The sequence below is a fragment of the Vigna umbellata genome, chromosome 2 (assembly GCF_029865625.1).
Source record: "Vigna umbellata cultivar VRB3 chromosome 2, Vumbellata_1.0, whole genome shotgun sequence".
Classification (NCBI taxonomy): Eukaryota; Viridiplantae; Streptophyta; class Magnoliopsida; order Fabales; family Fabaceae; genus Vigna; species Vigna umbellata.
The window spans coordinates 2,263,570-2,290,561 of NC_142166.1; the positions used below are offsets into that span (position 1 = coordinate 2,263,570).

The 26,992-nt window shown below is 30.6% G+C and overlaps 3 protein-coding genes and 1 pseudogene across 4 annotated transcripts; 2 read left to right on the forward strand and 2 right to left on the reverse strand.

The window, feature by feature from the left end:
• The first annotated feature begins 3,529 nt into the window (after positions 1–3,529).
• LOC148203178 (uncharacterized) lies at positions 3,530–7,139 on the forward strand (annotated as a pseudogene). The gene is made up of 6 exons (XR_015784023.1): positions 3,530–3,593; positions 4,224–4,321; positions 4,406–4,683; positions 5,052–5,113; positions 5,955–6,036; positions 6,662–7,139. The product of XR_015784023.1 is annotated as an uncharacterized LOC148203178 (transcript).
• Positions 7,140–8,742: 1,603 nt separating this feature from the next.
• LOC148203179 ((S)-coclaurine N-methyltransferase-like) lies at positions 8,743–11,708 on the reverse strand. Its single transcript, XM_088105716.1, has 8 exons — positions 11,448–11,708; positions 11,125–11,233; positions 10,249–10,473; positions 10,028–10,127; positions 9,839–9,949; positions 9,617–9,700; positions 9,342–9,400; positions 8,743–9,221 (listed from the first exon to the last, which is right to left on the reverse strand). The coding sequence occupies exons 1-8, from the start codon at positions 11,632–11,634 to the stop codon at positions 9,029–9,031; spliced, it is 1,068 nt and encodes a 355-aa protein (XP_087961842.1). The 5' UTR covers positions 11,635–11,708; the 3' UTR covers positions 8,743–9,028.
• Positions 11,709–16,844: 5,136 nt separating this feature from the next.
• Positions 16,845–20,313, forward strand: LOC148203180 (25S rRNA (cytosine-C(5))-methyltransferase NSUN5-like). Its single transcript, XM_088107000.1, has 7 exons — positions 16,845–16,850; positions 18,130–18,180; positions 18,264–18,314; positions 18,419–18,554; positions 18,722–18,807; positions 18,981–19,079; positions 19,260–20,313. The coding sequence occupies exons 1-7, from the start codon at positions 16,845–16,847 to the stop codon at positions 19,344–19,346; spliced, it is 516 nt and encodes a 171-aa protein (XP_087963126.1). The 3' UTR covers positions 19,347–20,313.
• A 3,973-nt stretch (positions 20,314–24,286) lies between these two features.
• On the reverse strand, positions 24,287–24,607 carry LOC148203181 (17.3 kDa class II heat shock protein-like). The gene has a single exon (XM_088107012.1). The coding sequence runs from the start codon at positions 24,605–24,607 to the stop codon at positions 24,287–24,289; it is 321 nt and encodes a 106-aa protein (XP_087963138.1).
• Between the last annotated feature and the right edge of the window lie 2,385 nt (positions 24,608–26,992).

Genomic DNA, 26,992 nt, shown 5'->3' on the forward strand with positions numbered 1-26,992 from the left:
AAATTCTAAAATTGCAGCAGAGAAAAAAACACGAAATAGAGAGGGAGGGAAAGAAAGAGAGACAAACATTGAAGAGAGAGAAAGTGATTTCCCAAGAGTGAAAGACATTGTCTTTGTAGGTAGAGAGGGTGCAGAGTGTGTGAAACTCCTCGTCCCAGAAAATGACATCATCCGGTCGAGGTTGCGCCTCTCTGGTGAAGTTCCTGGCAATGGCGATTCTACGCAACGAGCTAAACGTGAGTTTGGGACCCTTCCACTTAATCTGGAGTACCAGACCCATTATTTGCGCTTGGTCGCACCAGATCGCATCCCTGGAGAGCGAGGGTCTTAACCAGATCGCACCAAACCGCGATGTGATTGGCACATGGAGGAGCCGTTGGAAATGGTGATTCACCGAAAGAAAGAAGTATCGACAAGGGCAAAATTGACTTACCGGAAATTCTATTATTAAATCCCATTTCAGAAACCCTATTATTAAAATATAATCTTTTAATAAATGCCACTTATAAAAGCTTCAGCATGACAAGTTTGAAAAACATGCCACGTCAACGTCCCAGCTCATAACAAATTTAACTCTGTTAGCACAATTTAACAGCAAAGACCCAATTGACTCAAATTAATACTTTTTAGGACTAAATTGGAGATTCTAATAAAACATAGATTAAACTAAAAAAACTCAGTTTAACCTTAAATTTATTATATGTTTGATTAATTTATAACTTGATTAAACTATAAATTATTTTTAGGCACAGTTAATTATATTAAAGTGTATTGTTAGTTTATATTAATATTTATTGTAATTTTAGAAATAGACATAGAGTGATCCTTAATTTTTGTTTGAGGTTTAGTGTAATTGTGTATTAAATCTTGAATAATATCATCGAACAATTTGAAAACAAATATTTTTCATATTTTATTAATATATGTATATTGTAAATTTATGAATAAATTTGATAAAATTGAAATTCAGATCAAATTGTATTGTTTTATGTGATTATGAGTGACAATTTTTATTTATGTATTTCAAAAATCAATATTATTATTAAAATCTTATCAAATTTATAATAATAGATTTTTTTTTGTGTATTTGTTACAAATTGTAAAAATATTTTCTTCCAATGAATAACATCTCATTTTGTTATAATTAAAATTTTAAGAGTAATTTTTATTTGTTAGAGTATTTTTTTTATGCTCCAACTAAGATAAAACAAATAGTGTAACATCCGAAAAATTAACAAAACTAAACTTAACAATTAATTTTAATGGTGAAAAATTAAACAAATATCATAGAAATACCATGAACATGTACCTGACCTCATGCACTTATAGTAGTTCACTGCTTTACAAAGACATTGCCAATGAATTTCTCCCTACCACACTCACAAGGTTAGTTTGTATAGTGTCTTGAACCATATTGGATGTATCTAGACTAAAACCTCTTACTACTCTTACCCCATGTATCACTCATTTCTAGTTGATAATCAATGATCGTTAAAGTGTCAGGATAATCTCTAAGACTAAGCTCCCTACATTCATACCAACAACATTTTGAAACAACCAGTGAGATTTCTTTTTAGAACTTTTACAACCTCAAATTCATACCATCATAGTAATTCAAACCATATCACTTATCATAAAAGCAATTATCTTACCATTTACCTTCAAACATATAAGAGAAATGCAAATAAAACAACCAAGAAAACCCAATTCACTCGCCTAACGCCCTAATTATTGGCTCCCAGCGAGCACATGCTCCCCCTAGTGGGCCAAACCACTCGCCCAACGAGAGCAAAGACAGTGAGCTCCAAAAGTCGAACGAGCTGGCGCACCTAGCCTCTGAAACCCAATGCCAAAGACCCCAAAAACTCGCCCAACGAGTGTTTGCTCACCCAACAACTTTGTAGAATTTTGCATAACATTAATTATGCAAAATTACCACCCCTCAACTTACCATTTCCTAACTCTTATTACCTCCTCATGTATTTGTTCCCCCTTAACATTCTATCATTCAAATGAATTAATTTAAGTGTTTGTGACTAAAAATCAACTTTACTAAACTCATCTTTCCATAAATTCCCACTTACTTCCACTAAAGGAACACCTTATAACTCATAATTCAATTTCATCTCTTCTAGCATAAAACTTCACTACTTAGGAACCAACAAGTAAAAAATGACATAACAACATATTCCAAACCTTTCCTTTTGACACAAAACCTATACTTTATAATCTCACTAATCAAAACTCCTAAAATGAACTTATAACCATTCAAAACACAATCTATTGACTACCAACACTTTCTATAATAGACTTATGTTAACTCAAAGCTCCAACAAGTTTCAAATAATCATAAAATATACCATAAAACTCAGTTTTTTCCCTTTAACCATTACTTCAAAATCTCACCTATCAAAACTTCATTTTTAGACCAAAAACAAGCCTAACACCCTTCTATTTTACTACAATCAATACCACATAAGTTTTTCATACATCTAATCATGGATGACATACTTTTAATTGAAATCACAAACAACTTCACATATTAGTTTGTCAATTTCTAATCAATTCAAGCATACAACACAATTTATCAAAGCATTAGTAACATAAAACAAATGATCAGCTTCCCTAACCTTTTAGAATACCAATCGCTCTAAAGAATCTTATTTCGCTCACACACCTTAAGGAGTTCTATTTGTGCCTACAGACAACAAAACCAATCAGGATATACTGTTAGCACCACTAAACAATAAAGAGTCAAGTAAGAGACTTTGACATTACATGCAAAATGAGTGGGACCCACATGCAACAAAATAAATAAAGGACCAGAGAAAAGTGGTTGAAACTTGACTTACTCAAACATAGAAACTAATTGATCTGAATTGAAAAGTTTGCTCTCAAGATCACTTATACCGTCTCAATTCTTAAATCAGGTTAATAAAAAAAAATTCATAAAAAGAAGTGAAAGAACTCTAAAATCCATTTATATTAAAATATATATTTTAATATTAAAATAATTAAGTCATACTATTTTTAATCTACTACTACTTATAAAATATTAGATCTTGATAGTAAATGAATTATCGAGTTAATGTCTCTTAAATAACATTTGTAATTTATATTTATTATTTAATGTAATAATATATTTTATGGTTGAAATTAATGGTATTGTTTCAAATGTTACTGGAATTATGATTAAGTTGAAGTGATAATATTTGAATCTCTCATTATACCTGTACAAACATCTAATTATATTAAAACACATTTAATTTAATAATTATATTTAAATTTGAATACCTAACAAATAGTTAGTATAGTTTTTTTTAATTACCACTAACTAGAAATGTATAATATTCCATCACTATTCTTTATATTAAATAAAATCTGATTATAATATTTTTGTTAAGATAATGTATACGAAATTTGGTTATAATAAAGAAGAATAAAATTTAGATTACAGATAAAACTTGCAAGTGGAGTCTGTCCCCTTTACTCATTCACATTTTTTCTTTCTTTCCACTCTGACCAAACCGAGAGAAGAGTTTCCATGGCGGATCCCTACTACCCATATAGTGCTCCGGCAGCTGCCGACGGAGGTACTCTCTGGTATTCCCTACTTTTACAATTTTCCAATTTTTTTTTCCATCTTTAATTCGTTCGCACAGACAAATGAGACTACAAAACTGAACCAGTTTTACGTGTTTTAACCATTGGATTCAGATCAGCTGTTAGTTTCTTAAAATTTCAACAATTACTTTTATTCTTCAACACTAAACCCTAAACAAGTTATATGATAGAAAAGGAGCATCAGTAATAAGATTCTGGTTCTTATTTTTCTTTAAGGTTAAACTATTGTCTTAGTCCTTATAATTGTGTCCATTTTGAGTTTTAATTTTTATAAGGAAATTGTGGGTTTTAGTCCATGATACAAAGTTATTTTGATCCCCATTCAGAACACCAGAACATTTTGGTTATTCGAAACTGCTAAAAAAATGATCAGAGGAAACTTTTTGATGTTCTAGAATGCATGTTTGGATAATCGTAAGACGCCGCAAGAGCTTTTTAGCGCTGTTAAAATATGGCAAAAACTATTCAAGGACTAGCTTACAATTTTAACATAGGAACTAAAGCTCAAATTGACAAAACTATACCGATGAAATAAATACTTCAACCTCTTATTACAGAAAATAATGATTATGTTTTGACCGTTGTTTTGGTTCTGTCAGCAAGTATTGCGAGGACCAGCTTTGCTGGATAGATTCCAACTAAGCCTTCAAATTCTACTGAACTGCGGGGCATTGGATCAGATTACCTTCAAAGAGACGTAAGAACATTATAATACTATTTTGAGTTACAATGTGATGCCGTGGGGATGGATGTTCATTTTGAATTTTGATTGTTGCTGCAGATAGACTTGTTTTACAGTGCAGATGATACTTTGGGATCTAGGGTTCATTCTGAGCCTGTTAAGGGTAGTTCACCTCTCTCAGATCCTGACCTGACTAAAAAACGAGATATGGCACCATTAGGCATTAGTCATGGTGTTTCTGATGTGAACAGTGAAAGAGCATCATCTAAAAACACTTATGATGGTCTGCCATGATGCTCTGCCTATTTCAGCAGCGGACTCAAACATTCTGTTTGTGGGTGGACTTCCAAATAACTGCACTAGAAGGGAAGTTGGGCGTATCCTTTGTGATTTATATGTCTGTTTGTGTGCATATGCATATCGGGCTTTTGTTCCTTGCAAAAATGGATAGGAACTAAGTATTTTGAAATTAACATCGGATTTACTTATGAGATTATAATTTGCCTTATAAGTTAATAACATATGGAGATTAGATCACTTGACAACTTTAATGGTATGCTTGGGAGTGAAATTTTGAAGGGAAAAGGAAGAGGTGAAAATTCTAGGTTGTTTTGTAAATACTAGATAACTCTTAATTTGAAAAGGAAAAAATTGCGCGTCTTTGTCTTTTCTTCCAGGATACAATCCCAAGTATACATTGTATTTTGTTGTTATTTTGATACGAAGCCTTGACTTGTGCCCATAGATCTTTTCCGCCCCTTTATTGGCTATAAGGATATCAGAGTTGTTCACAAGGAGCCTAAACGTGTAAGTGTGTTAATTAAAAATTTCATGTTTTATATTTTAGCATATTTCATTAATGCACAATCTACTTTAATAGTCTTGTCCAGGAAAGACAGAAAATGCATATAAGGTCATAAATATTGTTTGTTTTTGAGGAATATACAATTTGCTTCTCACCTTTTGCAATATTCCTCTGGTTAATAATCATGGTAGTTAAAATTTCTAGAATTGCACGATTCTACCCTTGTGCAATGCCTTGCTGAGTTTGCCCATGCTTAGAATTGTTGATGAGCAAAATCAGTAGACTCAGTCTGGAATTGTAAAAACTGTGGAATTGGCTTGATTAATGAGTTTGTGTGGATCATGATTCTTTGTGCTAACTTTCAGAGTTTGATCAAGTCTCTGTTTTTTTTTAGTTTTGGCCTTCTGTGCTAACTATTCTAGGTATTCATGTTTTGTGTTTTGTACTAGGAGTACTAGTCACCGCTGCAGTATTTTAATTTGCTTTGTTTGCCATTTATGACTTGTGAATCATGAGTTCTGTATGGAGTAATTTGAGCTTACTTAAGTATTAGCGGTTTTATGTGGATTTCCCCCTTCTTATTTATGCTGTTATATGCGTGCACACGCATATTTGAATTTTATATATCTCGTGGAATCTTATGCATCTTGTTACGATTCTCTTGATTTACAATTCATTATCTCCTTCCCAGTCTGAATAATAGAATCTTGAGTTTGACTACCTTGTTAGTAATACATTAGCTTTGGTAGGTAGATATATTAAGTGTAGAGTGAATCTACGCCATTTCTTGTGCTTCATTTATTATGAATAATGAATCGTTTTTAAATGGCTGGGATGCTGCAGAGCGGTGTCAAGGCTATGACTTTGTGTTTTGTGGAGTTTGTTGACTCGAAATGTGCTCTCACTGCCCTGGAAGCCCGGCAAGGTATTTTGTTTTTTCTGGATTGCATATAATTCAGTTTTATATCCATGCACAGTCCTGAGGATGTTAGGGAAAAAAAATAGAATGTGAATGTAGGTTGTGAATAATATGGAATCTCTGATTCTATGGTGGGTTGTGGATACAGATACAGAACACTAACACTTATTTATGCTAGTATTCTAATTCAACTATCAGTACTATCCCAACTATATGTTACTAAGCACTAACTTGGTCAGACTTGTAACGAATAAATAACCATCTTAAATATTATAATGACTTGAAGCTTAAGACATCTAACAATTTATGTTGTAACTTAGAGTCTTTTGTCTGTAAATTGTGTTTTCACCAGAAACAGCTTCTCTGCTTTGGATGTCAATAATATCTATTTTTTTATATAATTTATTCTTATTCGAAACGCACACTCATCTAAAAGAAGGTAAGTTTTATGAGTAAATTTCTAATATTGCTTTATATCAATATAAATCTAGATGTACAGTGTTTGTTAGAAGGTGTACTACAGAGAAACTTAGCCTTTGTTTGTAAATTGTCAATTTGAAATTTAAATTAAAAGGTCTTTAAACATATGTATGTTTGTGGGTTGTATACTCAAGGGTAAAACTTGATGCAGGCTATAAGTTTGATGATAAAAAGCCTGACTCGCCAACCCTAAAAATACAGTTTGCGCACTTTCCATTCCGTCTACCGTCTGATCATGGCAACAGCATAACAACATGACACAGACGGCTTGACATTCATTTCTTGGGTGTAATGGATTTTGATGGTGCTCGGATGAACTCTATCAGATAGAGGTATTCACTTTTATACTCCGAGTTTTAGGTTAGACCTTCCTGGCTGTTGAATGTAGGATATGGATATGCAAGAAGTGCCAATAGGACAATTTTTAATCTGAAATATGTTGATAGAATTTTCATTATATTTTGGCCCCTATTTTCAGTTAGCCTCTCCAATCACCGGATTAAGGCCGTGGCTTGTACATTTGAGTTTTGACCCTCTTATATCTGACAATGGTTTTATGCCCAAGAAGATAGTTGTAACTTTGGTCAGAACTGTAAAAATAATACAAATAGTTCGGAGTTGGCTCAGTATGCATTCGGGCTACATTATATCAGTAAATCATGGCATGCTACGTGTCTTTTGTCAGAACTAAATATAAACATTGCGTTGCTTTACGCTGTATACGCTATCCAGAGGAACCCGTTCTCCTGGTGTTTGAATTTTATCCAAAGCTGATTTAATGGCTTGCCTCCACTTATCTTTGCCTTACGTCGAAGATTAATGCATAGTGCAAGATTCCAAATAACGATGATCATTGCCTCGTGATGATGATGATGATTGATGTTGAGGTATTGTGCTTGTCGGCTAATAATTGGCGGGGTATTAAAATATTCGTACAAACATATGGTATGAAAGTCATTTATTCCTCTCCTATTTCCACACATTGTATCAAAGTTTATAGTTTAACTTGGTAACACGTTAACATGGGTAGAATGGAATTGACAATAGATTCACGTAAGAAGATTATTTATGTCGAAAATCTTCTTAGTAGTAAATAAAAGTATGGAGATGTAATACCTTTTCGAAATGTGCATGTCGAGAACTATGCAAGAGTCATGTTGACAACAATTACTAAGTATTAGGGGCCTAACGACATGGCAATGACTTCTTGCACCTGTCAAAGTTATTGGTGCACCCCATCGAAAACCTCAAAAAAATTCGAATGTTTTAATGTGTTCCAAAAAATAATTTCGGAATGATAAGATGTTGGGATATTGTGCAGCAAGTACACAGCATATAAATAAGAGTATTTTATCTTACAAATAAAATAATACTTCATAAGAATAAAACTAATGTCGATTGTAACATCTATATCTACATATATACAGAGATTTTTGTGTGTGTACATTTTTAATTTTTTTTCCATTAAATAAACATTATTTTAAATTAAAATAATTACATTTCTAATTTTATCCTTTAAATGATTATTAATTTAAATTTAATTATTTTACAAATTAAATAAATTATTTTATGATTTTATCCTTTTAAATTATTATTTATTTTTAAGTAAAAAAAAGATACATACGGAAGTATTTTCACTAGTAAAGATGTGAAAAATCAAACCAATCCAATTTAAAAAGTGAAAATTGTAAAATATTAACTTCGTCTTATTGTGTTCTGTTTTTTTTTTTTCAAATAACATGTTTTGGATTTATAGGTTGAAAACTAATCTAAACCAAATCAAATTAAACCACCGGACAATGTAATATATTATTTAATTATGTTTTTATTATTCAGATTTATAAATTTGATTATGTTTTAATTTATATAGAATGTAGATCTTAACATTTATCAATTGGAATTATTTTTTGCTGATGTTGAAATTATGTTGACAACAACAAATATACGATAATGTTTTAATGGTGAATGGTTGTTCAATAAGTAGAAAAAATATTTAATGTAAAAAATAACCAAACAAGATAACACCATATTAGTAATACTCTTGATACTTAGTTTGGTTCTTCTACAAAATATATTTTTGGGTGTGAGTTCCTCAACAACTTGATTGCAATAGTTCTTTGATTGGGTGACTTTCCTAGAACTATTGTAACTTGGAATTATTGACACACCCATATAAAAACACCACAACCTAGCATCAAACTACCATATACTTTAAATGCCAAAACCCCGTAATTTGAGGCAAAAATCATTTCATTCAAGAAAGATAAAATTATATTCGTTACAAAGTATAACATCATAGAAGAACCAAAGTGCATATTTTAAAGTTTGAACTAAAGTGCAAAGGACTGAGAACCAAGAAAAAAAAAGTCAGACAACCAAATAAATTAAGTAATAAATGACAACATTATTGAAATGTGCAACTTCGATTGGCAGCTTTTTTTGTCCTGAATGCTTAGGACAAATAGTAAAATAGGTTTGGAAGCCATTCTCAAATTAAAAGATTAGGTTATGGCTTATTTCATTTCTTTTTGAAAAGAAAGTGTGCAACCATCCATTCTTCACCGTTATTATATCCGAAAAGTTCCGCCACAGCTATGAAGAACGTTCTCCAATACGCAGTCCACTTGGTAGCTGAAGCATTGCCATACGTTGATTGCATAATTGGCTTGATGTAAGTCATTTTCTGGTCCATTCTTTTCAGCCATTCTTCACTGCAACATGTATTCATTTTTTTTAGAAGTGGGTTCGAACTTGCTTTGTAAACAAATCAACTACCGGTGGAGTATGACGTGATCGCTGTAAAATCATTTAGTAGTCAAGTTGATTCTAACCTGGTCTGTGCGTAGTGTTTACCATTTACCAGCCAATGGTTGATGACTGTAACATCATCCTACATACATCACCAAAGAAGATAGTTGGTTACAAGTGAGCTGATTCTGGACATAAAGGTGTTAAACAAAAGTATAGCGGATACTTCTTTCTTTTCCCGTTTTTTCTTTTAAGGAGACAGCTTTTTTCCTTCATATAACACAAGGCAACATTTGAAGGGATTAAGAGATACCATTTGTTAATAACAAAGCTGGCACAAGAAGCATAGGAAACTCACTTGAAAATAAAGAAGTAGATTTGCTGAAGGCATGGTTCCTCCAGTAAAGAAGTATCTTGTAATCCAATCATCTTCATTTTTATCCTTTATGAAGAAGTAGCAAGTAGTAGGTAAATTAATTATATCTATGAAAAGTTGAAACCTCACTAGCCTTGTTAATGCATTGACTAATATATATCACAAATATAACATCACAATGGTCGAGTTGTTTATTGGGTTCACCTCAAAGTGGTAGGCAAATGCTCTGTGGCAGAAGTAATGCACAAATAAAAGGCCATCTTCTTTCATCCATTTGGATATCTTCTTCAGAAGGTCTTGGTAGTTCTTCATATGCTGCATCAAGGTCAAAGCTGACTCTAAAATACAAGAAAACGTGTCGTTGACATCAATCATTAATTAACAAATCCTAACCTCAAACATTTCTATGGAAAATATTCTGTCGTAAGAAGCCTCCATTTCAAACGTGCTAATATCAGCAACTATAATATTGATATTTTGCAGCTGAAGATCCCTGACAAGAGAGGAGAAGAATGTGATTTTCACCCAAGTGTCATCTACCTAATCAGATTTTTCAGAGCCATATGGCAATGCATAAGGCCTTAAAGCCAAGAAGGGGATATCAAGCACCATACCGGCACTTCTCCTCAATGTAAGCCTTTTGAGTTGTGGAATTGCAGATTCCTGTAACTCTGCAGTTAATATACTTCTTGGCAATGTATAATGCCAGCGATCCCCAACCACATCCTACATCAAGTACCGTATGACCATCTTTCAGGTTTGATCTGTCGCAGTACAGTTTCAACATTGCTTCTTCAGCCTCTTCCAGCGTCGTTGAGGCAGAAGAGAAATAGCAAGAGCTGCAGGAGTTCATGCATTTGGGAATGCTATATTTGTGAGCGTACTTCATCATTTTTCTTTCATGCACACATACTTGTCAGAAATTTATTTTGGTAACAACTTAAATCTTTTTCACTTCTGCACGCATAACTTAATCAGTACAGCAAACCTGTTGTAGCTAATCAAGTGAGATATGTATGACTGTTCCCAGTGCCCAGTTCCCACAATTCATCCTGTACTCCCTTTTAGGTAGATTTTGTTGTAAAGGTTTAGGTCCTATGTGATTTTCTTCTAGTCTTTTGTCTTTAAAAACTATTACTTAAAATAATTCCTTCCTTGTTACTTAAGAATCAATTTCGCCTGTAAAGTCTATCAGTTTAAAAAATTATTCCAAATCTTATTTTATAAACCAAAAAGCAGGAACAGTTAAAAGATATTTTCTCATCGCCTGTGTCTATTTTGTGATCCTACCTCAAGAGTGCTGCAGGCGATGAGACTGAGACATCAGCTTAGTTGAGTGTTTGTTTTCGTTGTCTTTTTTTTTATAAAAAGAAAATCAAATTTCGAAAGTATAAATCAAAGAAACAGGATCACTATCTACTAATAGCACATAAGCAAAGGAATTTTTTAGGTAAAGTTACCAATCGACTACAAAATCATTTTAGAAGTACCTGTATTTGAGATTGCTTCCAAGGACGAGCTTGAAGAAAGCGGTTGGCAGTTCATAATGTTGAGATTTTGGCTTCTCGGTGTTGATTGCTATTGGCATCTCTCGTAAAGCTGAAAGAGCGTGAGGCATGAAATTCCTGGTCAAATTGTTCACCAACCGGACAAAATCAAATGAACTCAAAAAAACATATTATTACATTAAGACGTTGCAAAGTAATGTTTTCGTTATTTTTCTTTTTTTGATTCCCAGAATGTTATAGTGATTGATTTTTGAAAATGCAGTCATAATCGCGACGAGAGAAATTAAGAAGGTAAGAAATAATACAATGTGCGAAGTGGAGGAGGTTGAAAAGCTGAAGCTCCGAGGATGTGGTGGAAGAAGAGCGAAGGCGAGTAGCCAAAAGGAGGCGCGTGAGTCTTCTGGTGACGGCATCAGGGAGCAGGTTGCGCTCAAGTGCAGACAGCATGAGCTTCACCGTTGCATCATAAGCAAGCTGCATCATCCCTTCCATGGAAGCCGCAAGGGAAAGTGCAGAAGCAAGGATGGTAGCACCTACGGTTCCACAATTCTCGACAAGTGTCTTATCTTCTATTTGCCTGTATTATTCTTTTCTTTTTTATATTATTATTATTATTATTATTCTTTGTATCCAATTTTCATCATAATAAAAAATAAAAATAATTAAAAAATATAATTATAAAAGTACTAAAATTTGCATTAAAGTTATAAAAATTAATAAAAAAACTCCGTTATAAAAGTAAATTTTTATTTACTGTTATAATTACACAATAAAATAGCAGGTAGTGGCAGTAATTATTACTATTATTATTATTTTATTTGCTATAGAAAGTGGGAGAATAAATGTCTTGATATTTATATTTTTAGCATGAACTTATGTTATCAAATGATATCATGGATTGTTATTAGTTCATCATGTTATATAAATTCTTAATTATACAAATAGACCATGACAATATCATAGAAAATCATCCAATAACATCAACATAATTTAAAAGACCAACTCAAGAAATAAAATATATGATGTTTAAATTTAATTTTTATAGATTTGTGCCAACTCATTTAAGATATTTTCTTTTTCAAAATTTTCACTTTTATAAACAAAACTCAATTTAGCTTAAGTTGCAAAGATTTTATTCAAAGTATAGCTAAAAAATTCTAACTGCATCTTATAAAATATAAACACTTAAATATATTTAAAAAAAATTACAAAAACAAAAGTTTTAAATTGTAAATTTAATTCTTAAATTTAAATAAACAAATCTAATTGATTAAATAAAAAAAACACCATGTGAATAATGATTTCACAAAAGTCACTACCATTATAATAACTTTTTAATAAAAGGTTACAAAAGTAAAGATAATCATTTTAAGTCGTTACTTCTAAAGATAACTTATCAATTTTTGTAATTTAATAAAAAAAATTCCAAATAGTTAAATTCTAAAAGTAATTGCATTAGTTCGATGCAAAACCTTATAGGGTTATTCGTTCTAGGAACTATCATACATGTTGTTCGGTCAATTAAATACGCATTACTTACTATTTTAGTATATGAATTTTAGGTTTTTGTTAATTTATTTCTCTAATTTTTTTGATTTAGCTATGCTATTTTAAAAGATATAAATGTTGGCCTAATTTTAGTTAAAAGTTGTGATTGATATCAATAAGTTTAAAAGGTGTTAATGTGATATAATAATTTGATCTCATAATGAATTTCTTCATCAATCTTTATTTCTGAAAATACTCTTATCATTATTTAATTATTAACTATTCATCCTAAAAGAGAAAACAATTCATAAGAATATTCCAGTAAAAATACTTCTACAAATTTTTTATATGTTTTAAAAAGTAAATTTTAGAAAAAGAAGGATATGAGAAGATTGTGATTTGAGGTTGAAAGAAGTACTTATTTTGATTCCCAAGCAAATTACACAATAAAGGACAATATAATTAATGATTACAGACCTAAAGGCTGTACAACTTGGGAAAATCTCATTGTCCTTTTTCCTTGTATCCTTCCCATAGTTGTCAACCTCATCTTCATCAAATTACTATATGTTCCATATTAGTTGTCGTGCTATGTGATATTCTTAATTAGTTCTTAAAGTTCAATTGTTTATGAAAAATTATCACATAACACTTGGGAAGAGCACATGCAATTAGCTATGTTGGGTTGGGAAAAAATAAGTGATATGTACTCTACTATTATTAACTATATTATATTATAGTTAAAAAAACTGATTTACTTTTATTAAAAGTTCAGTATACTATTTTATGGTTTAGTTTTTAAAAACTGAACTTATAACAGTTTGAGTTCAATTAACTATGAGAACTGTATCTACTCTTTTTTCTTCTCTAGTTCCCGTTCAATTGCTATGTCTTATTAAGAAAACGTTATTTAATAATAAAATATTAATAAAAGAAACCGTTCAAATAAAAAATTAATAATGAATTTTTTAAGACAACATTTTTTTTATCACAAATTTTTATATTTTTTTTTATCAATAAACATATATTACTTTTCAAATAATATTATTTTAAGTAATAAAAGTAAAATATATTTTTTTTAAATTTAATTTTATTAAATGATTAATTAATATAAATCATAAAAAAAAGACTATATAAAAAAAATAATACTTTAAATATATTATATTCTTTAACATATTATTAAATATGTAAAAATATATTAAAAAAACTTTTAATGATATTAAAATGTGTGTGCTACATACACTAAAATAACTATTTATTTTAAAAATCAACTAACTTTAAAATAAATATTAATATTATTATTTTTAAATGATAGTATTTTACCTACTAAAACTAAAATATATTTTTTCACGTTAAATTTTATTAAATGAATATATAATGAAATATCATAAAAAAAATAGTAATGTAGCAAAAATAATTAATATTATAGAAATATCAAATGATAAAAAAATTGACAAACATTTATTAAGAGTAATTTTTCTAGTATCATCTTTTATTATATTATAATAATTAATAAATATTAGTTTAATTTTTACATAATAAAATATAAATAATAAATAATTGATTAATAAAACAATTTTACGAGGGAACAAAATAAATATAAATAAAAAATTATTTTAAAATAAAATAAGTAGATAAAAAGATAAAATAAATTATATACACATATAAAACAAAAAAATATAAATAAATAATTAAAAAAATAAATATAAAAGTAAAATAATATTCATGACAAAATAAATATAAATAAAAAAATAAAAAATAAAAAAAATAAAATAAAATAAATAAATAATAAAATAATTTCCATACACATATAATAATAAAAGAAATATAAATAAAATAGAAAATAATAATATCAAATAATTAAAAAGTTAATTTGTAAGACACTTATGAATAAAATAAAATGAATATTAAAATAAATTTCAATTAAAAAGAACATGTATTGTTATACTATTCAGTTTAAAAAATAGTACAATTCAGTTTAAAATTAGTATAATTCAGTTTAAAAATTAGTATAGTTAGTAGTTCAATTTAGTTTATATTGTAGTTTAGTACAATTTAGTATAGTTTTAGTACAATTTAGTATAGTTCAATTCAATCCAGTTTGATAAAACAAAAAATAGTTGAGTTCAGTTTGTCTAAACTGTTTTATAGCTCAGTTCAGATTAAACAAATTAGTTTTTAGTTCACTAGAAATTTTAATAATACAGTGTAGTTCATTTTTATTTGTCCGCCCCTAACACGAGTGTGAGACATGCCTCAGATGATTCAGGAAGACTTTCTAAAATATGAGTTTAATTACTAAAATATAAAAATGATCGCATATAAAATTAAAATGACTTTTTAAAGGATATATACCTCATTAATTATAAGTAATCAGAATACAACTTGCACCAATTTTAATAATATGCAGTTAATTGCTTTGCTATATATTGGAAAAACAAAAAAAGGAGAGCAGGTAATTTAAAGTAATTTGAGCTGACAAAATATATATTTTAATTATTTCCAATAGTGTTAAATTTTTTTTTTTGTTTTAATTAGATTAGTATGTAACCTGTTAAAGTTTTAATTGGCTATTGAGTGTCGTGGTTAGACCAACCCCTTCACAGAGGTGAGAACTAAGTCAAAAGTGATGGTGCTTTGAGGTTCCTTTTCGAACCACTAGTTTTTGGTTATCTTAATAGATATGTTTGATTGCTCTCTTATATTGTAATAGAAAGTTGGTTTTGAAATAATCTAAAATATCTATACATTATTTTTTTATTGTAAACAAAGAAAATAAATAAATAAAAGGTTGTAAACACTCAAGTCTTCCACTGCTACTTTCATTGCTTTATTGACACATGTTAAATGTCATATCCACTTCAATACTCCTATTTTGTGGATTGTCATGTAGTTACTTTATTAATGATAATTCTCGATGCAAAGTATTGAAATGTTGGTAATTCTTTCCTTTTCTAAACCAATTCTAGAGTAGTAAGTATCACAAAGTTATATATTATAAATGGAGTGTATGATAATTCTCCTAAAATTACTTTATTAAAATAAAAAATATATGAAATCAAAATTTACTCTATGTATGAAGAAGATACTTATTTTAAAAAAAATTTAAGACAATAAACCTAATATATATATATATATATATATATATATATATATATATATATATATATATATATATATATATATATAACCCTTATAGAAAATTGTCTTTTTATAAAATTTTAAAGTCCCTAATATACACTTTGTGCATTACCTCACCCGAATCTATCTCTAATAAAATAAAATATAATAATAATATTGTGAAAAAAGAGAGTCATGATATCTATAAAGTCAACGTCCTTTTATTTTAATTATTTCTTTTGCCAAATCAAGAAACTCACAGTCTAGACTCCAGCAATGTATTTGGAAGTAACTTGGATATAAAATACCTAACTCAAAATTAAAAAATTCTAAGTATTAGAATTATTAAAACTATAATTACAATATATGAAACAAAATAATTGAAGGAAAACGATTCATAATTTCTGAAGACATCATCATAATCCCCAAAATTGGCAAAAGGTGAGGAAGTTCGTAGGTATCTTTCGCTGACTTCCATTTCGGGGCAGATCAACAAATTCGAAGACTATAAGTGTTTGGTTAGCAATTAAAAATTTTATAGTCATTTTGAAATAGGTTTAATAGGTTCGGAGGTCCTTATATTTGTGGGTTCGTTTCAATTGGGTCCTCCAATTTTGAAAGTGATCAATTTGGTCCCTAATTTAACAAAATTGAGTCAATAATACCCTTTCCGTTAAATGTAATGAACGGCGTTAATTTTTTAAACATGTGGCATGTTGAGGCATCCTTTTATTTGCAGGTTGCACAGTTTTGTTTGAAGGACGCTTCAACATACCATATGTTTAAAAAGTTAATGTCGTCCATTGCATTTAACGGAAAGGGTATTATTGACTCAATTTTGTTAAATTAGGGACCAAATTGATCACTTTCAAAATTGGAGAACCCAATTGAAACGAACCCACAAATATAGGGACCTCCGAACCTATTAAACCTTTTGAAATATTACGAACCTCTCATCTTATTACTGGCACATCACTCTCATGGACTATGGCTTTTAGGAACCTTAAACTGATGTTAAAAACACTTTTCATAATAATTTCTTATGCAATGTGATTTTATAGTTTACAGTCAAACATGTAGAAATATTGCGGCACATGAAGGTGAATAATCTTCCTTCTGTCATTTTCGACGCTACTTATCTTCTGCCTTAAGCTTTTAAAATTATTTAAGTTTAGTATAAAAGATTATGGTTAACACTACCAGAACATGCTAGCATCTGGAGCACATTCACAGAAATTGCAAAAAGACTAATCAGTAGTACTTTTTTAAGTAATAATATTTTAAAAAGTACTTTGACTTAAATCTCACGTTTTGACTTGTATTGTTTGGCAAAGATTGTGGAGTTCTGAACCTAGTTGTTCACATAAAAAAATTACAATACAGAAGAAATTTATATACATTTCAAGTAATAAATAACTTATAACTAAAATATTAACTGGAATTTCTCTTCGTTAAAAATAATGCATAATAAATCAACACAAGTGGACTTATTATTGTAAAAAATGTACACATTTTTAAAGTCCATAAATAACGTAACTTATATTTTGTATTATTTTTTTAATATTCATGTGATCCTAACTTTATACTCAATACGATATATTTCAAGCTTGTCTTTAATTAAATTTGATGGTTCCAAAATACATATTTAAGTCATTTATGTGACTTTTCAGTGATTAATTATGATAAGTTCAAGCAGTGAAATGTTATTTAATATTATTGGCTAACTGATTATAGAAACCGATGAAATAATATCTTGTGTTAAACATTTCTTCTTAAGTGTGATTCAAAGATGACAACTACTTTTTTAGGAATTTCTTTCGGGAATGTTCAAGGAATATATATCTATCAAGTTTTCAACTTTTGAAAAACTATACTCTACATAACGTTTATATTAAGCTTTTTTTTGGAGGAGTCTTGGTAGATCTTTCTTTTTATATATATATATATATTGTATTGATTTGAATAAAGTAAAGAAAACAACGAAAAATACAATATATAGGGAAAAATTGCGAGGAAAATATGTTAATATCTAATATTTATTAGTTTTTTTTATAAATATACAAGCTTGAAATATAAATGCATAAGATAATATATTAAAATGATTTTATTGTCATTTTTTTTACAACATGACACATATAATACAATTCAAGAATTAGAGGCTACTCAAAGTTTGTATTGTCTAATTTACAGTTTAAGGTTAGTTGTGATTCTACTTCTACATTTTTTTCACGTCTTATGATTACTTTGTTTAGATTATTTAATTCATTCATCATTTGAAGTTAAAAATGATTTTATATATCTTCAATGCTTAAAGAATAAAAATATATTTAAATTTATAAAATAAAAACCAGACAAACTCTAAATTTAAGTAATAGGTAGAATTTCATAGAGAGAGGTCTTGGAAGCTCCATTCTCAACACCAAGTGGAAGGTCATAAATCGTAATAACTTTGGTTTTTCTTCATTTCTACTTATTTCTTAACACGATGTGTTGTGTGTTGTTGATTTTAGCAGAGGCAACGAGAATTGGTTTATATCATTGCCTATGATATCCTTTTCGGCAAGGTGAGGTGTTTTTTCTGTTGTTGTACGGGAGGACTCCTACTTCTACGACTTCTGGAAATTGAACTAGTTACTTATGTGGTTATGGCCAAACTTGAAATTTATAGGCGGTTTCACTAGTTGGTGATGCAGAGAAGTACCTTATGCGACACGAAGCTGCTCTGCGTTCGACTCTTAAACAGCTTTTGTTACAGAGAAATGTGAAGACTGTTAAACAGTTGATTGCTCTGCATGAAATTCTAGGTCATTTTTCACATCTTCCGTTTTTATGCATTTTATTAGATTTTATAGTTTGTGGAATTGGTGTTTTTTTACAGTTGATGCGCGGCAACGTTTTTTTATTTCGAAGCTGATGCTTTATAGATGATTGTTTTGAAATTTTTACATTTTCAATAAATGCTCTTATGCAGATGTTTCTGTACCTCGGTATGTTCGTGTCAATACGCTTAGACTGGATGTTGATTCTGCCTTGCTTGAACTTCAGAAAAATTACTCGGTAAATTCATCAATATATTTCTGATGATCAACATTTTATATTTTAGTCAAAATGTTTTCTTCCTTTTATTTTTTTTGGAAAGTATTTAACTGAATTTATAAAAAGTCACCATGTTTACTTCATCTATTTAATCCACAGGTTGATACGGATTATTATTTTGTTGTATTAAATAGGTTCAAAAAGATAATCTGTTGGCTGAGTTACTGATACTCCCAAAAGGCACTGATTTACATGATCACCCTCTTGTTAAAAACGGCAGTATCGTTATGCAAGTAAGGAATTACTCTTTCTTTTTTTTCTCTTTTTTTTTTAAGAAGTTATAGATATATATCATTATCTGTATACAGGTCTTATTGGATGAAAAGGTTAATATCTTTTTATATATCTTTAGATATATATCTTTTCTTTCTTTTATAATCGTTTTGCTAACATGGAGACAAACTTTTATAAAGGGTAAGGCGAGTTCCATGGCAGCACCAGCACTTAGCCCTCAACCAGGATGGGAGGTGAGTTATTGCTGCAATGTAATAAACGTTTAAGATATGAATTTGATTCAATCATAGGTGCATTCTACTTCTTCATTCCTTGTAAACATCACCTATTACCCTATCATTTCTATCCCCACCCCCAAGTTTGGTCTTATTTTTCCTCTTGGCAGTAAATTGTTAAATAAGTATCATTTCTGTCTGTGTCTTCAAGGTTTTTCACAGCCATTTAAGTAATTAACTAACTGGTAAAGCAAAAAGTAGAAAGAAAAGCAGAATTGATGTGGTCATAACACGGGGGAAGCTCTAGTCAATTAGTTTCATGAGTTATTGTAGCCCAAAATTTCTCATGCAATGTAACTTGATAAGACGATTTTAAAGTAGAATTGAGCTATTTACTCTGAAATTAGAGGCGAAGTAAGTATGCTACATTTACTGTTTAACAGATTATTCTGTTCATATTGGCCAAATTCCTTCTTAGATAGTTGGTCATCCTATTGGTGATTCAGGAATATTGAAGTATACCATATTTAATCTGTTCTATTGGGTCTACTGAATATTTTGTTTTGGCTTCTATTTTTTAAAAATCTTCTTTCTCTTAATATATTAACTTGAAATGTTTTTGCTTAATTTTACTTGTATAAATCCTCAGGAAATTTTAATTTTGTAGGATTGCAAAGAAATGGCCAAGGTTACCATATGTAAATTAATTACTAGAATATAAGTGAACAACCACTCTGTATGTATTTGGCATGTGCTTGCTGCCTGCTCATTTTAACTGCCATGTTATGAATGTTCAATTTGTAAATTAAATTATAACTACAGAAATCAGTGTTAAATAAAAAAAGTAATGTTGAATCCTTGAGATATTTTGTTAGCTATTCCAATCCTACTAATTGCACACCTCAAATGTATTTGAAGGTTATTGATGCGTGTGCAGCACCGGGAAACAAAACTATTCACCTTGCTGCCCTTATGAAGAGTAGGGGAAAGATTGTAGCATGTGAGCTGAAAAAAGAAAGAGTTAAGCGATTGAAAGACACTATAAAGCTATCATGGCTTCTAGTATCCTTTGATGTTATATCTATGTGCTTACTGATAGCCTTTTCAATGTCACAACAAAAATAAGTGTGTTGGATGTTTTTTAAAACGACAGGTTATGCTAGTTGTCTAGAATCCAGGTCTCTTTTCTGCATTTAGTGTCTCCACCGCTGACGAGCATTAAATTCTGAATTATTCTTTTTTAGTTAATTTTTGGTTGGTGGGTCTAACTGTCAGACTTAACCCCAAGTTCAGACATACAAGTCCTGAATGAGGATTTCTTGAACATAAATCCCAAGGATCCTTCATATTCTAAGGTGAAGTATATTTCCTAATATGTAGGTAATTATTTTTGTTTAATGGGGTATAGTGGGGTGGCTGCTAATAGTTTGACTGATCTTGTATTATCAAACTAGACCTAAAGATCAGCACATCTGCAGTTTTCTTGTAAACTTCAATAATTACAATTTATGAAATGTTTTTTAAGTTCTGTGCCAATGTAATTTTGCATTGCAAAAAGGAGTTAAGGATATGTTTTGTTGGTCCTTTGTATGATAAAGTTTTGTAATCTGCTGAATGCTTCTGGTAACTTCGATTCTGAAAAAAATGTACACCAGAGTAAAAGAGAGATGTTGTCTTTCATTCGTATTTTCTCCTATTGAAGGAGTTAAGCCTCACTAAACGGCCTATCCTCCTGTTGTAAGAGCATATATTTTTTTCTTATTGGAAGAATTTACTCATTTTACCGAATAGCTAATCCTTATGTTGTTAGAACCTACACTGTTTATTTTTCGAAATTCAGTGATAGCATCTCAGGTTTTAGATTTTTATCAATCGGGTAAGGAAAATACAACTTGTATAGAGTCGTTTGTTAATTATAGTACACTGTCATGTATAAGACCTGGTTTCAAGTATGGGACAAATTTTTAAAATTTTAATACCAAATTAAGTATGAATTTTATTTCCTTCTTTGGTATGATGATTGTGTTTTAAACCGTAAGCTTTTGACTCCATAGGTCAGGATACTGATATGGAAAGATTGAGTAAGCTTGCAACTTTCCAGAGAAAGGCTCTTCAGCATGCTTTACTTTCTAAGTTAGTTTGTTTCTTCCTTGTCCAGATCATTTTATCAATCTTCGTATTTCTAGATTCTTTAGAAACTTAATAACAGTCTCTAAATTTTTTATGGGGCATTAGAACTTTCGGTTTCTTTCTCTAGATTACTTCATTCTAGTATATACGAATGTAAGATTTTAACATTTCTTTTTAAATTTTTCCAAAATTAAGACATATACCAAAATTAGAATGGTTTCATTTGCCAGTTCTAACTAGAGTGATAAATAAACTCCCAAACTCGTCTCATTGGTACGGGCGAAATATTTGAATTGATCTGGTATATGTATATTTTTTCATTCTTAAATTATTAAAATACTTATTTTGTAGTCTATTTCAAACAATATATAATTATAATTTTTTTATTGTTATTTAACATTAAAGAGAGAAAAATATAATTTTTTATAATGTTAGATTTTTTTTTCCTTTAAATTTTACTTTTTGAAAGAAACATTTATTAAATGTTTGCATGAACATTCGTTGTACTAGTCATGTGACAGATAAGAATGAGAGATAAATTTCAAATCTAGAGTATGAACTTAATTTTGGGGAGCTCATCTATGGTTCGACGTCCTCAAAAGAATTGTCTACAGTACATGTTCTATTAATTAAACTTGACATCAATAGGAGGAGGCAACTTCTTGATGGTGACGGTCAGCACACCATTCTGGTCCATGACAGATATGGCATCAGAGTTGGCATCGTCTTGGAAGCGTAAACCTACGCATGAACTTTCCGACTCTTCTCCCCATACTCAAATACTCAACCCCTTCTCTCTCCTCCTCCCTCTTCCTATAGCCGCTAATGATTAACACATTGTCCTCCTTCACCTGCACCTTAATATCCCCAGCTTTCACGCCAGGCATGTCGATCACGAACACGTAACAGTTCGGATACTCCTTAACATCAGTATGGGTGGCAGCCATTGCTTTTACATCTCCAAGGTACGTCCAGAAAGATTTACAGAATAATAGTAGGGGGTTCAGACGATTCCGTACTTAATTCCCATGCTTAGAAGGTCCAGATAACAACTCTTCATTTCTTAAAAACAAAAGTCAAAATTAATTAGTCTCTAGGCTCCCATTCTTCATTTTTGATATAAAGAACAATTCAACCATTATCATATTATTTTCTAGATTCTTCTCTGTCTACCTTCGTCAACTCTGCTGAGAAAGAATGAGCCGAAACTTGAAAGAAACAAACTTTATGTGCAAAAAACAAAAAAGATTAAAACCCACCAAAATGAAAGAGAAAGAGAGAGGGAAACAAAGCTAACACTCTGATAACTTTTTGGCAAGTATATCATATCGTTCCAAGTAATATAGAGTAAGTTCAAAGTATCGTTCTGCCAAGGAACTTGTGCAACACATGACAATTCTTCCTTTCATAGCTCAATTAGACATCAAAGTGTACAAAAAACACAAGAAACTCTTTTTGGTATTTTTATCAAACAGATGGTGTGCAAGAAATTATATTTAAAAGAAACTTTGTTGGAATTGGGTTTCATGAATCATATGAAGATAAAACTCTGTACAATATATCATTATTTCATTCAAACATTCACATCAAGGCATATTAGTCCTAATCTCTTAGCAACTAGTTCTAAATTTATATATCAAAATGTTAATCCCTTAGTCCATTTAACATACAATTTGCATTAAGTCCGATGCTAAAAATGACTTACTGAATCTATCCCTAGATTCCAAATCACTTAGGTGCTCTATCTATGTTCATGTTCAAAATTACTTTTCGGTAATCAGAGACATTCAATTAACATTATATTTCCATACAATGATAGTAAATTCAAGAAAGAACATATGAATGAACAACGATCTATTGAACAGGAAAATTACATCACAGTGAGTTCATTACATCTAATTCCAACCAAAGAAAAACTACTCCTAGTCATCTAAACGTACACATTTGAAGCAATCCCTTGCAAAAAGGGTTTCTTGATGCCTTGAAGCAGTCTCCGAAAGTTCCTGAGATGTTATCGTTTCTTTCTTTTGTACGCAATTTCTGTCAGCCGATTATTTCTGTCTTTCTGCCACGTCTTTTAAAGCGACTTAACTTCATTAATTCGCTCAGCGCACATGTATTGGTGCGCTACGCGAATTTTCTTAATTGCTGTACTTTAACTGATATGGAAAGATTGAGTAAGCTTACAACTTTCCAGAGAAAGGCTCTTCAACATGCTTTACTTTTTAGTTAGTTTGTTCCTTGTCCAGATCATTTTATCAATCTTCCTGTTTCTAGATAGTTTAGAAACTTAATAACAGTCTCCAAATTCTTTGCTAGGGCAGCTTAGAACTTTCGGTTTCTTTTTCTAGATTATTTCATTCTAGTATACACATGACAAATACGAACGTAAGATTTTAACATATTTTTTTTAAATTTTTCCAAAATTAAGACATATACCAAAAATTAGAATTGTTTCATTTGCCAATTCTAGCTAGAGTGATAAATAAACTACCAAACTCGTCTCAATGGTACGGGCGAAATATTTGAATTTATTCGGTACATGTATACTTTTTTCTATCTTAAATTACTAAAATACTTATTTTGTAGTCTATTTCAAAACATATATAATTATAATTTTTTTATTGTTATTTAACATTAAAGAGAGAAAAATATAATTTTTTATAATGTTGATTTTTTTTCCTTTAAATTTTATTTTTTGAAAGAAATATTTATTAAATGTTTGGATGAACATTTGTTGTACTAGTCATGTGACAGATAAGAATCAGAGATAAATTTCAAATCTAGAATATGAACTTAACTTTGGGGAGCTCATCTCTGGTTCGACGTCCTCAAAAGAATTGTCTACAGTACATGTTCTATTAATCAAACTTGACATCAATAGGAGGAGGCAACTTCTTGATGGTGACGGTCAGCACACCATTCTGGTCCATGACATATATGACATCAGAGTTGGCATCGTCTGGAAGCGTAAACCTGCGCATGAACTTTCCGACTCTTCTTCCCATACTCAAATACTCAACCCCTTCTCTCTCCTCCTCCCTCTTCCTATAGCCGCTAATGATTAACACATTGTCCTCCTTCACCTGCACCTTAATGTCCCCAGCTTTCACGCCAGGCATGTCGATCACGAACACGTAACAGTTCGGATACTCCTTAACATCAGCATGGGTGGCAGCCATTGCTTTTACATCTCCAACGTACGTCCAGAAAGATTTTACAGAATAATAGTAGGGAGTTCCAGACGATTCCGTACTTAATTCCCATGCTTAGAAAGTCCAGATAACAACTCTTCATTCCTTAAAAACAAAAGTCAAAATTAATTAGTCTCTGGGCTCCAATTCTTCATTTTTGATATAAAGAACAATTCAACCATTATCATATTATTTTCTAGATTCTTCTCTGTCTACCTTCGTCAACTCTGCTGAGAAAGAATCAGCCAAAACTTGAAAGAAACAAACTTTATCTGCAAAAAAAAAAAAAGATTAAAACCCACCAAAATAAAAGAGAAAGAGAGAGGGGAAACAAAGCTAACCCTCTGATAACTTTTTGGCAAGTATATCAAATCCTTCTAAGTAATATAGAGTAAGTTCAAAGTATCGTTCTGCCAAGGAACTTGTGCAACACATGTCAATTCTTCCTTTTATAGCTCAATTAGACATCAAAGGGTACAAAAAAACACAAGAAACTCTTTTTGGTATTTTTATCAAACAGTTGGTGTGCAAGAAATTATATTTAAAAGAAACTTTGTTGGAATTGGGTTTCATGAATCATATGAAGATAAAACTCTATACAATATATCATTATTTCATTCAAACATTCACATCAAGGCATACTAGTCCTAATCCCTTAGCAACCAGTTCTAAATTTATATATCAAAATGTTAATCCCTTAGTCCATTTAACATACAATTTGCATTAAGTCCGATGCTAAAAATGACTTCTTGAGTCTATCCCTAGATTCCAAATCACTTAGGTGCTCTATCTATGTTCATGTTCAAAATTACTTTTCGGTAATCAGAGACATTCAAATAACATTATATTTCCATAAAATGATAGTAAATTCAAGAAAGAGCATATGAACGAACAATAATATATTGAACAGGAAAATTACATCACAGTGAGTTTATTACATCTAATTCCAACGAAAGAAAAAGTACTCTTAGTCATCTAAACGTACACATTTGAAGCAATCCCTTGCAAAAATGATTTCTTGATGCCTTGAAGCAGTCTCCGAAAGTTCCTGAGATGTTTTCGTTTCTTTCTTTTGTACGGAACTTCTGTCAGGCGACTGTTTCTATCTTTCTGTCACGTCTTTTAAAGCGACTTAACTTCATTAATTCGCTCAGCGTACATGTACTGGTGCGCTATGCAAATTTTCTTAATTGCTGCACTTTAAATGATATGGAAAGATTGAGTAAGCTTGCAACTTTCCAGAGAAAGGCTCTTCAGCATGCTTTACTTTAAAGTTAGTTAGTTTGTTCCTTGTCCAGATCATTTTATCAATCTTCCTGTTTCTAGATAGTTTAGAAACTTAATAACCGTCTCCAAATTCTTTGTTGGGGCAGCTTAGAACTTTCGGTTTCTTTTTCTAGATTATTTCATTCTAGTATACACATAACAAATATGAACGTAAGATTTTAACATTTTCTTTTTCAATTTTTCCAAAATTAAGACATATACCAAAAGTTAGAATTGTTTCATTTGACAGTTCTAGCTAGAGTGATAAATAAACTCCCAATTCGTCTCAAGGGTACGGGCGAAATATTTGAATTGATGTGGTATATGTATACTTTTTTCTATCTTAAATTACTAAAATACTTCTTTTGTAGTCTATTTCAAAACATATATAATTATATTTTTTTACTGTTATTTAACATTAAAGAGAGAAAAATATAATTTTTTATAATGTTGATTTTTTTTCCTTTAAATTTTATTTTTTGAAAGAAATATTTATTAAATGTTTGGATGAACATTCGTTGTATTAGTCATGTGACAGATAAGAATGAGAGATAAATTTCAAATCTAGAGTATGAACTTAACTTTGGGGAGCTCATCTCTGGTTCGACGTCCTCAAAAGAATTGTCTACAGTACATGTTCTATTAATCAAACTTGACATCAATAGGAGGAGGCAACTTCTTGATGGTGACGGTGAGCACACCATTCTGGTCCATGACATATATGGCATCAGAGTTGGCATGGAAGCCTAAACCTGCGCATGAACTTTCCGACTCTTCTCCCCGTACTCAAGTACTCAACCCCTTCTCTCTCCTCCTCCCTCTTCCTATAGCCGCTAATGATTAACACATTGTCCTCCTTCACCTGCACCTTAATGTCCCCAGCTTTCACGCCAGGCATGTCGATCACGAACACGTAACAGTTCGGATACTCCTTAACATCAGCATGGGTGGCAGCCATTGCTTTTACATCTCCAGCGTACGTCTAGAAAGATTTTACACAATAATAGTAGGAAGTTCCAGACGATTCCGTACTTAATTCCCATGCTTAGAAGGTCCAGATAACAACTCTTCATTTCTTAAAAACAAAAGTCAAAATTAATTAGTCTC

Coding starts and splice junctions, on each gene's coding strand:
- LOC148203179 (XM_088105716.1), bottom strand. CDS start 11,634: ATGGAAGGGATGATGCAGCTTGCTTATGATGCAACGGTGAAGCTCATG. Junction 9,701..9,838: donor CATTTGCCTACCACTTTGAG/GTGAACCCAATA, acceptor TTCTTCATAAAG/GATAAAAATGAAGATGATTG. Junction 9,401..9,616: donor ATCTACTTCTTTATTTTCAA/GTGAGTTTCCTA, acceptor TGATGTATGTAG/GATGATGTTACAGTCATCAA.
- LOC148203180 (XM_088107000.1), top strand. Junction 18,181..18,263: donor TTCTCAACACCAAGTGGAAG/GTCATAAATCGT, acceptor TGATTTTAGCAG/AGGCAACGAGAATTGGTTTA. Junction 18,808..18,980: donor AACTTCAGAAAAATTACTCG/GTAAATTCATCA, acceptor TGTATTAAATAG/GTTCAAAAAGATAATCTGTT.
- LOC148203181 (XM_088107012.1), bottom strand. CDS start 24,607: ATGGCTGCCACCCATGCTGATGTTAAGGAGTATCCGAACTGTTACGTG.